This window comes from Pterocles gutturalis, unplaced genomic scaffold, assembly GCF_000699245.1.
Source record: "Pterocles gutturalis isolate BGI_N339 unplaced genomic scaffold, ASM69924v1 scaffold53590, whole genome shotgun sequence".
Classification (NCBI taxonomy): domain Eukaryota; kingdom Metazoa; phylum Chordata; class Aves; order Pterocliformes; family Pteroclidae; genus Pterocles; species Pterocles gutturalis.
Window position 1 is genome coordinate 22,178 of NW_010142934.1, and position 13,447 is coordinate 35,624.

Here is a 13,447-nt window from a genome sequence, read left to right on the forward strand (position 1 = left end):
CTGAAATGGAAGCTGTAACTTGCAAAACTAAGCTGTTCCAGCTGTGACTGGTGTCAGTCACTCACAACTGGTGGTCGCTGTGACAAGTTGCTAATACCGAAGTAGTGCTGATGATTGTGGGGGGGTAAAAAGAGCTCTAATCCCCCAGGGCAGCCTGTTTGTGCCCTCCACAAGGGTGGGGCTATCACTTCCAGTGCACAGACAACATCCCTCTGTACAACTCCAGGTGTGAGCCATGAATTGTGTTGCTCTGAAACCTTTTACCTTTTCCCAGGATAGGGGAAAGTAGCTGCTTCTTACAAGGCAGAGCATGTTTATGTAAAGAATATCCTACTTCAAGAATAAAAGTAGCACCTAGCAATAGGTGTTACTAGGTGTTAACTGCATCATTTTGGATAATAGTGACTAGCTTCATGTTTAATCAAGTAACATGACCAAGCAGGCATGCCCTCCAGGCCTGAGGGTGATACAAACTATCCAGTCATATGAACTTTTTCCACTCAGCTGCAAAGACACAGCAAATTGGCAGGACTCCAGCCCAAGTACATATGTGCTACACCATGGCAACTGTGGTGTCAGTTGTCTCTTAAGAACTCAGTTCTGGCATTCTGCTCTCCTTCAGCTTCCTATCCTGGAATGGACTCATTCATGTCAAGGTGACCCAAGCAAGAGCCTGCATGAAGTTACAATTCCCTGCTCTGAGCCAGCTGCTATTTCCAGCAGTTTTGCTTACATTAAGTGCTTAATTCAGTAGTGCTTAGTGTACTCCAGCACTTCTTGGAAGGATTTAGGAAATAAAGTACTGACACTTACTTGTTACAAATGCTGCATGGACTCCTCAAACCAAGTAACTGTATGTTTTTATCTCAAATGCAGGCATATCTCAGCTCAAAGTAGTACAAGGTAGGGGCTGACCACATCCTACTCTTGAACACCCAGTCACTGGGACAGAGTACACAAGTCAGACACCACCTGCCATGACCTGGGGTGGTGACAGAGCAGGAGGGAGCTGGAGGAGAACAGCGGTCTGGCTGAGGTATAAGTCAGTCATACTGGGCAACATTAGACAGGACTGGTTATGTTGAGTGAGACACTTGCCAGCAACAACTGGGAAAGTTAAGCACCACAGCACAGACTTTAAACAGTGCTTAGTTTTAAGCAAATCATAGCCTACTCCTGCATGTTACATTAAACCTAACAGGTCAACCTAACTCTTTTTAGCACCCTTACAGGAAAATACATTTATGACATGCAGTGTACCTAGTGCAGAATCTGCAGTATGGAGATAGTGCTGCTGGTCCAATTCAAGTAGCAGGTATGCACCTCTGTAAAACCACCTGAATTTAAAAGATTGCAAATCTTAAACTGGAGTTGAGTTCCTAAAATTAGGCCACTGATTTGGCCCTGCTCAGACCATGATGTGATCTATGTCTTTTTAGTTGTTTATTTATATGATCCTTAAACAACTTTTTGTTTTCCATCTCCTAGAAGGTATCAGTAAGTTTCTATTTGTTTCATCATGAGTTTCCGGCTGTACTCATAGGCAAGGAACAGTGCCCCATTGGCCAGGAATGCTCGGATCATAGTTGGCTTTAGTCCAGAATACAAGGCAAGTACACCTGAAAATTAAATCAGAGCCAGTTAGCAATTTATTACAATACCTATCTGCATCAACCACTGTGCTTTTACCTTCAAAGGATACTGAAGTAATGCTTCTGCTTCGAGTGGCATGCACACACAGCGAGCTGAACTCACTGTGTGGCAGATGACTAACTGCAGTGTTACTGGATATTTGTACAGAAGGAGTAGCTAGAGCTCTAACATGAAGTTAGCCACTGAAGTGCTTATGTTGGAAGCTTATCTTGGGTATCACAGAGTCTTCAGAAGGCTGCCTTAGTCACCTGAGGATACAGCAGCTGTACCACAGCTGGCAAGGGGACAGAAGGAATAGCAGGACTATGTTGGAGCTGTGCCCCAAGAAAGACTCCTGCTTTGCTGAGTATCTTCCCTAGTAACAGGGCTAGGATTCACATCTGCTGCCATGTATGTTCTTGCACTATCTTATGAGTACCTGGTGAAGGCCTTTTCCAGAGATGAGACACTGAGGTAGATGCCCCAAGTTGACAGGCTAGATAGGATTGATTTATCAAACAGCCCTCGGCCATATATTAACTTCTAGAGGTGAAGAAAAATTCTGTACTGGACTTAACTGGTTCCTTCAATTTTCATGTGTAGGTTTGGTCATAGGTAACAGAGCTTATTCCTTTATCTGCTTTTAATGCATATTGAGCTTTTCTCAGCTTTAAGTGAATTGTCTCCTGAACCAAGAGGCATGGCAGATGCAGTAGGTCTCAATTTCTATATTCCACGCTTTCCAGACCACATGAAGCATCAATATTTCTGTTTGTTAGAAACAGTTATTGTCTGTCTCTTACCACATTCAGTGGACTAGACTTCTTAAGCAATTTTTGGCATTGGAGGGTACAGATTTCAATCTGCAGCCCTGCAGACTCAGGTGCTATGCTCCATACTCACCTTCAGTTCTCACAACAGTTACAAATGTTCCCATAAAGCCTGTCTGTTTTCCAGCCATTGAAAGAACCTGAATTCTGGATTTGACACAGTCCACAGGATACACAGCAATCCACAGACAGCTGCCTCCAAAACCTCCACTTAGTATCAAAGGAATGGGACCTGAAGTTAAGGAATAAGCTTTTATACACACCACAAAATATTCACCAACATAAATATTACATTATTTCAACAGAAGTCAAAGAGAACACCGAGGAACATGTATATGACAAAAGAGCAGTTTCTGCTTCCCCCCAAACCTTTAAGTTAATTTTAAGCCACCAGTAAATTGCAAGTCTAAACAGGAGCTCAAAGGTTCTAAGGAGTGACTCTTAGATTATGGGCCAGGCTAAAAAGGTATAGCTCAGAATTCTGCTTTGACTATATTAACTGAATTAACTCCACTCCTTTCAGACTTGTGATCTCTTTCCATTGCTAAATGTGAAATGGTTTAGAGTAACATCACATAGTGTTACTAATTACCTGTAGAGATTTATTTGATACAGTGAAGTTACTTTGAGATCAGTCACTTTTCATGATGCAACCTCATTTTGTGTTTCAGATCAGATGATTATAAACCTTTTGCAACAGAGACCAGACCACATGCAGCTGAAATCCCAACTCCCAGCAAGACAAAGTATGATTCTGCAGTCTTTCAACAGCAGACAAGCAATCTTTATTCTGGCATCTGCTAGTTTTTTTCATGTCTAATTTTCAATCTCAGTGTTCTCTTACTATCATTGAAATGACAACTAAGGATCAATGTACATTTCAGCATACATTTGAACATATGTTTCAAGAGAATATAGCCAAAGACATCAAAATCACTCTAAACAACCACTGAAATGGAATAGTTCAGAGCTGTGTTACACTATAGAGTCAGACATTTAAGTAGTTTTATAATATTACTGTTAGCTCACTGTATTTTTTCTCCATCTACAAAACATCCTGCTCTATTGGAAAGTGGTCAGTTCAATAATTCATTACTCTATATACACCAAATGCAGACCTCCACATTCTGTATGTCCAGTTTCCTTCATTTTACAACTGCTGTGCACTATTAGCATATCTCCCTCCCTTACATCCCCCACAACAGCATGCTAGAATCCACCTAGAAAAAGGAGCACAATACCTAATTCATCTTTTGATCTCCCAGAGGCAAAGAACGTCCGGCTCACTTCATATCCTCCAAAGAAGAAGAAATAGCCTGGGACTTCCCGCAGCAAAGTGCTCGACAGGCCACGGTAAAACCCGAGGAGACCATCCTTTTGAATAACACCCTTCACTACTGACCAAACTGTACTGATAGAGAGGTTGATTCAGTTAGCGATGCTTAATAGCCAGATAATAGGAAGGTTACAGAATAAGCAACTGCAGCTACAATTAAGGGTTAGATCCATTGTGCAGACAACAGGACTCAAGTAAGACTTAGAACAAGATCCTGCCAGGAACTCTTCATTGGCACCCAGCTTTACTAGTGCCTGAAAGATCTCCAGGGTGCAACCCTCCCAGCCACAACTTGTCTCGGGTTAACAGGGCACTACAAGTGTGACATTGAGCCAATACAGAATTAAAAATAATAAATACATGTAAAAGGGTTTCAGAGATGCTGGGCAGGGTGTATACTTACTTGTGCCCCTGGATTACCTTTCCCAACAACTGCATTTCGTGCATGGCCTGCAGCCGACACTTCACCAGCTCTGTCGGGCAGAGGACAAGGGCGGCAAAGGCAGAGGCAAAGGAGCCTGCAGCAGCATTCTGCAGGTCACTGCAAGAGAGAAACTGCAGAGGGTATTTGGGCACTGACCTTCAGTGCAGTGGAGCCACTGCACAAGCAATCAGCTTCCTGAACCTGTACTCTAAATATCTTCAAGAAAAAATGACAGTCTTGAGGGAAAGTTTCAAGGGAAAAAGGGCAGTTACTTGAACTAGAGAGAAAAAACCTAGCTCATCCCATCTTCACATACAACTTAAATACATCCTTTTGACACTTTATTGCAACCTTTACCCTTTTTGCTATACTTCAGTGATTGCAGCAGAATAAACACTATCAAATCTTCCCCTTCCTGGTTTTTATAAACCTTTCCATAGACTTGTTTTACTGGGCAACTTTTTGGGTACTATTTACTTCCTCAAAGAGAATAGGAGCAATAATCACCTCATATAGATGTCTGTTTTCAAATTCACCTTACTGGTATTAATACTGTTTTTCAGTGGAAGATGCTAGAAATCTGAAACCAAGGCACAACAGACTTGGTCTTTCTATGGATGTGCTGCCATGAATGCAACCATGTGAATCTGAGATAGGACAAACAACATAAACCACAGCACTTGAACAGGACAGCATTGCAATCTGCACTGACTCAGTGTTCCAAAACTGGGACTTGCTTTGCAGTGGTATCACGCATAATGCAAAGTCTGGGCTGCTAAACTGCCAGGACTAAAAAGGCCAGTACTCCAGGGTCACACTGCTTATGATACACTTTAAATGGGCTCCTACAGACACCAGTGTGTTGGACAGGAGCTGCACAATAGCACAGAGAAGGCAAGTGAAGCTTCTCCTTTCATTGCCCAGGGAGTCTGCACAGCAGAGATTGACCTCACTGCTACACAGAATCTCTTTCCAGGCAAGGGAGATGTTTGCCCTGTGCCTAGCAGTTTTATACACCTACAGTATCAGAGATTAAAGCTACAACTTTCCACCTTAGAGAAGCATCACAGAACTAAAATTGTGACATGAAGCAAAGCTTGTGACATATTCAGATACGGCAATGACAAGAACTGTCAAAGTGGAAGAAACTTCCAGTACACAAAGCCTGGCTTAACAGGGATGCAAGATGCAACCCAATAAAGCTCAAGACAGAGCAAGGCAGAGTTAAAAATACAGTACCCTGCAGTCATTAGGCTATGAGCTAGAGCAAGGCAATAAGATTACACATTAGGATACAAAAACATAAAATACATGCCTTAAAACTATGCACTGAAGGGTGCACAGGATCCTTTCTCCTTCAGCAGAGGAAAAAAAACCAGATGCTATCAGACCTGAAAAGAATTCTGACACATGTACATAAAGGGCTAGATTTAGCCATAATTCAGATCTTTTCTACTTTTGCCTGTGATGTTTAATTCTACATACAACAACTCAACTAGGCCCACTGTTTAGGCTTTGGTCTTTATTATAGTGAACCTCACTGCAGAAGTAATAAGCCTTGAATCCTGTTGCAGTTCCCTCTCAACTCAAAATGCCTAATTCAGTTTTTTTTTCTGTGTGAGAGACTTTTGATCACACAGCACAGGAGCAAGAATCCTCTACTCTTACAATGCTGCTGCTTCTGAAAAACAAGATAAATGCCTTTTATAATTAAAATAACCTGCTGAAGATGACTAGTCTTGCACTGAGAAGGTCAAACTGAGATGAACAAGGATAATAGTTCTCTCAGTTTAGTTTTTGGCACAGAACAAAATCAGTTTGGTTGGACTAAGTGGGCATTTAAAGACAAATGGAATTCAGCACTTCTCTTTCCATTTGGTTCTCTCAGCTTTGACTTTAGCATGGAATGAAATCGGTTTGGTTGGACTAAATGGATGTTAAAACATAAAGGTAATTTAACATTTCTCTCTCCATTTGTTTTCTTTTTCACTCATGCTTCAGTGGCAAGTGTTCCTTTAACTGGAAAAAACGTTGTTTTGTAACCCTCCTAACTGTTTTGCAAGGCTTCAACACACTGAACAGGGTATCCCTAAACACAAGCAGGTTAGGCAAGTTTATATCCAAGCCATCTGAAGGTATTACCGCAAAGGTAACTTAAAGCAAAACCAAACCATTATAGCTGGTTTTGAGAAATCTCAAACACTATAAAACAACAAAAAAGTGGCAAGCAATTGCTTAGATATGGGTAAGAAAAATGGTCAGGTTCACCTCAGTTTGCAACTTCATGCATTTTCTTCTTCAGGATAAGACAGTATGACAGTTTTGAAACAGCAATGAAGGTAATTTTAGTTCTTTACCTGTCATGTCTAGAGGATAGCCACCTCATCAGGGTTTGTTCCCTCCCCCACAGCACCCTATAAAGGCGTCTCGATTTTTGCACAATAAGAATGTGTAGAGACATCCTGGACAGACCACATGTGCTGGTGGCACCACTGCAGACTGTGTCAATACAATTCTCTCACACATGCACCTCAAAAGATCCCCCCACAATGATCCAGATGAAGAGACCAAGGGAGCAGCACCAAGGGAGAAATCTTTCAAGTAAACTTAAATTGTTCAGTGTTTTGTCCTAGTACATCCATGTGGTCACACTATTTGCTCTTCAGTCAACAATGTATTAAACAGCCATCCTGGATGAGGAAAGTACCAGTACTTGACCAAGGAAAGAAGGGTCAGACATCAGAGGCACTTGCTATTGCTACACATTCAAACTACATTTCTTATCCTACTACAAAGATGTGAAGTAGTACCTCTATATTGTTTGAATGTTTCCTGTGATACCTCCTCTACATACACCATAAAAATGCCATCTCAGTCACTTGAAGAGATGATCCTAGGACCTCTGCAAGTTTGTGGCCTACCTCCCAGGAGTATCACAAAAGACAGTTAAGTGAAGCATGCTGCTGGTAGGCCTACCTCCTACATTTTAGTGGGTAGGAAAAGATAACGGGTCTGTAAGCTGAGCAAGCAGAAACTCCTTGATCTAAGAAAGCAATAAAAAAGGTGAAAGCAATTCTGTCTCAGCTACCAGAAAACAGTGAAAGAGAATGCAAGTAGAGAGTAATTAATATAATTTGTTTCTTCATCACTTAATATTCCCTCGTAGTAGGCCTCAGTCTTAAGATACAGCATATCTTAACATGTGACAGGAGAACACCTCACGTAATGCCACTTTTAGATACTTGTCGTGCACTCAGGCAGCTACCCATGTCACATGAGAGACCTCAAATGCAGAATCATGGCTCCCCCAGCTACTTCCATTTGGAGACAGATGCGACAGAGGCAGAACAAAGCTATTAATAAAAAGCTGGATGAGGTTAACCTTGTGTTACTCTTTGAATGGAGTTGTCTTGAAAAGTCTTTTACATGCTGTAGAGCATCCCATGGATGGAGAAGGTGCAGCTACTCTCAGAGCTGCACAGCAGACATACCTTGAGAAATGCCTACCAGCAAGGCACACTGAGACTGCTGGACCAGTGACAGCTCTAAAGTGATGTACCTCGAGAAAAGCCATGCTAGCTAGAAAGAGATTATAGTCATTATACCAGTGCATAAATCCAGGACTTGTTCACACCCTAAATCCTCTGCACAGCTCTAGTCTCATGAGCTAAAAACCCAGATACATTAGAATTACAAGAGTTTCAGAGAAAGGCAACAAGGACAGCTAAAGGAACAGTTTCAGAATGCTCACGGACTAGGAGGGCAGGGATCCTTCCATCTATGTAAAGACTCAGGTGGGGAAGAGGGGCATGGAGCAATGGATCTAAAAATCCCAAGCAGATAATGGCTAAAGGACCAACTGTCTCTTCCAGTTACAGAGTTAATGATTATCACCTTCAGAACACCCTGCCCAAGTGTACTGTAGATGGAAGGAACTTAGAAGAATTCAAGGGGAGACAGGACAAGTGCTTCAAAAGAGATCCAAAGTCACTTACTGCATCACACCAGGCTCAAGAAATTCTCTGAACTAAGAACACAGCCTGGCAGAGGACTCAGTTAGTACTAAACACTTTCTCTCTTCTTTTTCATTCTTTAGGCAACCACTTACTGCCAGTGCTGTAGACAACACACTATGCAAAATTAGACATTTGGTCTAATCACCATTGCATCAAACTTTTGAAACTTAAATAAATAAATTTTTAAAAGCAAGGCAATATCAGAAAAGTGATCTTTCCCCTTAGTATGCCCCCCGTAAGAACCACTACCTTCCTTGCAAAATCAGAACAACCTATAGATCAAGGGAACGCTAACTTTCAGGTGTTGCAATGCTGAGTCCCTTTGGTAAAATGTTCCAGGTCTTGAATATTCCAGTTAAGCTGTGATTATCTAAACCAGCCAGATGCAGTGACAAGTAGGTGGCTCTGTTGTAGTTAGGCACCGCATCCTAGCACAAAGGTCTATATTCCAAAACTTACTACACTGCACACTGGCAAGGGGGCCCTCGGACATCAGTTGCACCCGACAACACATTATATACAAGTAGCAGTTGCATGGCTTTTTACTTATTTAATTTAAAATACGAAACAGATTGTTATTACTAACCTGAGCTTTGTTTTCCTGTCTACTCCAACAATTCTTCTCACAAGTTGTTGGCAAAATCCATAGCACATGAACAGAACAGAGTTCTCCGCGATGTTGGCTACAAGAGCTGGTGTGGTTCCTTTGTAGAGGCCTCGAAACCCCACTTGCTTATAGGTTTTCACAAAACAGTCAACGATTCCTTTGTACATGTCAGGGAACGTCTGCATCTTCACCTTTGCAGTGTCAAAGGGCTGGCCAGTCACCACGCATGCTGTCCCACCTAAGCAAGCAGTAGAAGTTAAGAGGGTAGCTGAAGGTTATTACAACTGAAATGCCTATTCACAAACAGCACTATTAGGAAAATCACACGGAAAGCAAAGATGAATTAATTCTCTGCAGGAGAAGACAAGTGCGCTGATTTTAGCACAATGGCATCCATTGTCCGTGGTGAATTTAGTTACCTGAAGAAAGAAAATCATGCATAAGAGCAGTAACAGCTTGATTCTCATTAAAAATTTCTTTACCTTAATAAAAGCAAGCATCTATATGAATCAGTTCCCTTACATAAACAGGTACTGGATTAGAGGTATTGTTCTGCAATCAAGTCACTTTTGTTAATGAGGTAAACATTTTCCCTTGCTCATTAATGCAATGGTTCAGAAGCCATCTGATTTTACATTCCAATAACAAAAAAACTGAAAGATTTGTAATCAAGTGAGACAAAGATTCCTCTAGGACTGCTGAGAGAGTGCTAAAATTGATGATACATTATAAATTGATAACCAAAGACTCAAGCCCTTTAATTCAAAACTCCAGATGATTCTTGTTTACATTTATTCCCACGTATTAGAAGAAAGCATCCAGGATAAACTGAAAAAGAGAAAAAGGGCAAAGTTTCTCAACATGTTCTCTTTTCTAAACTGAACTGCAAGGTCAATATCCTAAAAACTTGTGAGATGTTTCCTTCAATGTAATCAATAACCACTTTGCCCACAGTGCAGTGTTCTTCCACAACATCTAACTCATTTCAGTAGTCTGCAGAAAGAGCTAGCGTTACACTTTTTCAGTAAGACATACCCGTGTACACTGCCAGCAATCTATTAGGAGCCAATAGCTAACAGGAAGCATATGATAGGTGTACCTTATATAGGCTTTATGGTTTTGCTTTTTTATCAAGAGAGAATAACCATCCTAAAACCTGATCTTTAACCCAAGCACCGTTAACGTGCATGTACCTTAAAGAGGGCAAGTTCACAAGATGTATTTTCAGCTATGAAACTGAAATAATTACCTGTAAGTGCAGATAATGTAAAGAACCTGAAATAGAAACAAATGCATGAATCCAGTTAAGATTAGTTATTTTTCTTCCAAGGGGGGAGTAGAAGGGTAAGCAAGTGTTTGTTTAACCAGGGTGATTTTCAATTGATTTTACTGCTTGCAAACACATTTGTGTTACACTGTTGTTGCTTCTTCTGCAAAGAGGTACTTCAGGTCTTTAAGAGGAACTCAAGATCCTAGCTCCCTTAAAACCTCATTCTCAACCAGATAGCTCATTAAAATCTTCAGACCAAATCGTGCAAGGAAGCATGAAGAGCTTCTTGCTCTGGGAAGGATAACCAAGGAGAGAAGCAGCTGACTCAGACCAGTAACATCCATGTAAGCCTCAGATGAAAAGCAGAGCTGGAAAGGTTCACCCAATGCCACTGCAGGCAAGTCAGGCAGATGTTAGTCTACAGGACAAATGCTGGGTTCGTGTATAAAGGTAGACCTAAAACATCCTCATGGAGTAAAATAATGGCTGTTGGAAGAAGCCCAAGAAAACCAGGAATGGTGTTGGAAATGCCAAAGCTGAAAAATTGGGAGCTGACTGTGAACGGCTCTTCCAAAAAGAGAAAGGGCTGTCCTTGCACAGTCATTGGAGGTGGCACAAGAAGCCCAGTAAACTACAGCAATGAACTTTGCAAGCCTCAAGGTAAAGACCAAGAGTCTCAGTTAATATCTAAAATAAAGAAAAAAAATCATTCTTCCAAACAGCAGTAAAGTCTAAAAAAGCAATAACAAAACCAAAACAAACCAGAAAACCAAAAAAGTCAATGCTGCTTGAATGTTTAGGCAAACATGGTCCTAATAATAACATGGTAACAGTGAGGAAGAGAGTACTACTTAATCAAAGAAGTGATTAGAGGTTGCTCAGATCCTGGCAAAGGACTATGACCCACAGGCAGGTAAATGACTTATTTATCCTTTTTCAGAATTTACTTGGTTCAATATGCCATACTTATCAGCTAGTCAAGACTCTATCTGGCAAGGAAGGTACAACCAGGTTACATGTTTGCTGGAGGAACTAGCTGTTTGCCTAGTTAAATGCACTTTCTAAATGGTGCAGAGACGTAACACAAACAGGCACTACCAATGAACATGGGCAATACACAGCAAGTATTGTTACTAGCAAGTATAAAGAACATGGAAAATAAATACTAGAGGAACAGTAAAACTATTACAACAGAAGCAGCAAAGAAACAGAACAAGAACAATGATTTAGGATTACTGAAGTAATGTTGAAAAAGGTCTGAATTCCTTCCTCTTATGTGAAGGAAGGAGAACTATACCAGAGGAGAAAACAGCGTAATTAGTTCTGAGATCCTCTAACCTCTACCACCAAAAGCCAGGCAAACCTCAAGGGCATGCCCTGTTAACCTGAACATGCACTTAGAACAGTATCACCAAGCAATAGATTTCTAAGCTAATGCTAGTTGCCAGCTCTTGTAGTAGCCAAGATGAGACACACCAGGCTTCAAAAGCCACAGCACCCCACTGTCCTGGATGTTAACAGCAGTACTCCCGAGCTGAAGTACTAGGAAGGAAAGCAACCACATCTCCCATTTAAGGACCTGGGAACACCTGCAAAACCATCAAGAACTGCACAGATATTGAGTTGCTACTTTTGTAAATAGAGAGGCTGTAATAGTTTACTGAGGACCCAAAAACTAAGGAGAATGAACAGACTAACAGACACATATTTTTTCCAAGGCAATGAAGGAATAATAGCAGAAGCACTTCTCTTCCCTTGCAGGGGAGGAGGCTGTTGTCTAGTCAATAACATATTTTGCAAAGGCTAACAAAGCAGGTTTTCACTGGGCAAAATGTGATGGCAGATGAAATACTTTACAAAGGTGACACATTGGACTCATGTTATCTCTCACCCCTTGCTTTCTCACTGCACTAAAGTTAAATCCACTCTGACAAACTACCTCAAATAACTACCCTTGAATACACTTACCACCATTAATACTGTCATATTCGCAGCATTAACACCGTCATAAAAGGTCTGACTGTAATAGCTATTGTATGGGAAAGAAAAAACATGAAACTGTTTAAACTGGTTACAACAGTACATTAGACAAATCTTTCCTTCCACCTTTTCTGTACAAACACTGTCAGCTTAGACATCTCAAAAAGACCCCTTTTCCCTGGCAGAGTTAAAAACCTATTCATCCCTCAGCCACAGACATTAATAACATCCTAATGTCAGTGAGACAATGTAACTGTTTCCACATGTGTGACACTCAAAACTGGTCCAGCAAAACTTTAGAGAACAAACTAGACTGAAGTGGAAGTTAAATGAATTTACCATCAGTCCTAGTACTGAGCTTCCCAGCTTTTAAAGATTCACACTGGGATGTTGTCTGAGCCAACAACCCTTCAGATAGCCTCTTTCCCACTTCAACTAGAGAGAGTTCCTGTGACAAAAGCAGCACCTCAATCACTCACAGACTGTTTAATTCCCAAACTCTACTTGTGACTGACTCTTAAACTCATGTAAGCATGAGAAATAAAACTGAAACTTAAACCTCCTTCCAGAAAATTATTAGTCTGAAAGAAGGGTTACACCTTCACTGTTTGGCAGGGGTTTCACCAGGGAGGAGAGAGAGTGATGCAGTCACAACACTGGCCCAGGTCAGCTGCTTCACCTCCACATCCTTAGAACACAGAAGGCAAGAACTTCTATAGGAATGGGAAACTGCTTTTAGATCAGTCAAAGGTATTAAAATGATCTCTCAGAAGTTTTGTGCAATTAAGTTCTCTCCAGCATTACCTGCAGCTCCTGCTGTGAGGTCAATAGCAGCCTGAATAGCAGAGTTGATCCTCATGTTTCACGCGTGCTTATCAGCTACTTCAGAGAAAAGTCTCCTGTTTCCTGGAAGGTGTCAAGATATCAGCCTCCTGAAGGAAGAGAAAGATGAAGCACACAGGATTTACAACAGTAACTCTGACAGGCATAAGTATCACACAAATGCTTTCAAGTCTACCCTTCCATTTAGCTTGTTCTAAACCATTTAGAGACAGAAAATGCTTGTCCTCAGCACTGAGACGTAGCATATATGTATTCTGATGGATTACCTTTGCTGCATTAGGCAAGTCCTCTGGAGTATCACTGCCTAGGTCTGGACTACTTCGGCTTTCTAGCTTCTAGTCTCCCTGCATCTCTCAGATGAAAGCAAAGAGTACCTCCAGAGAACAGCATTGAGCATTACCTTTCTATTGATTATAGAAGCATAGTCAACATGAGGTGTCTAAGGCTAGATGGCAGGAATATTTTCTCCACGTCAGCTCCCCACCTATAAATCAAAACAAAGAATTGCT

General features: G+C 41.2%; 1 protein-coding gene across 1 annotated transcript; it reads right to left on the reverse strand.

Moving 5' to 3' along the window:
• Window positions 1-1,494: 1,494 nt before the first annotated feature.
• LOC104459165 (mitochondrial ornithine transporter 1-like) lies at window positions 1,495-13,020 on the reverse strand. Its single transcript, XM_010084515.1, has 6 exons — window positions 12,900-13,020; window positions 8,825-9,083; window positions 4,202-4,339; window positions 3,704-3,873; window positions 2,536-2,694; window positions 1,495-1,619 (listed from the first exon to the last, which is right to left on the reverse strand). Exons 1-6 carry the CDS (start codon window positions 12,952-12,954, stop codon window positions 1,495-1,497), a joined length of 906 nt encoding a protein of 301 aa, XP_010082817.1. The 5' UTR covers window positions 12,955-13,020.
• Window positions 13,021-13,447: the final 427 nt, after the last annotated feature.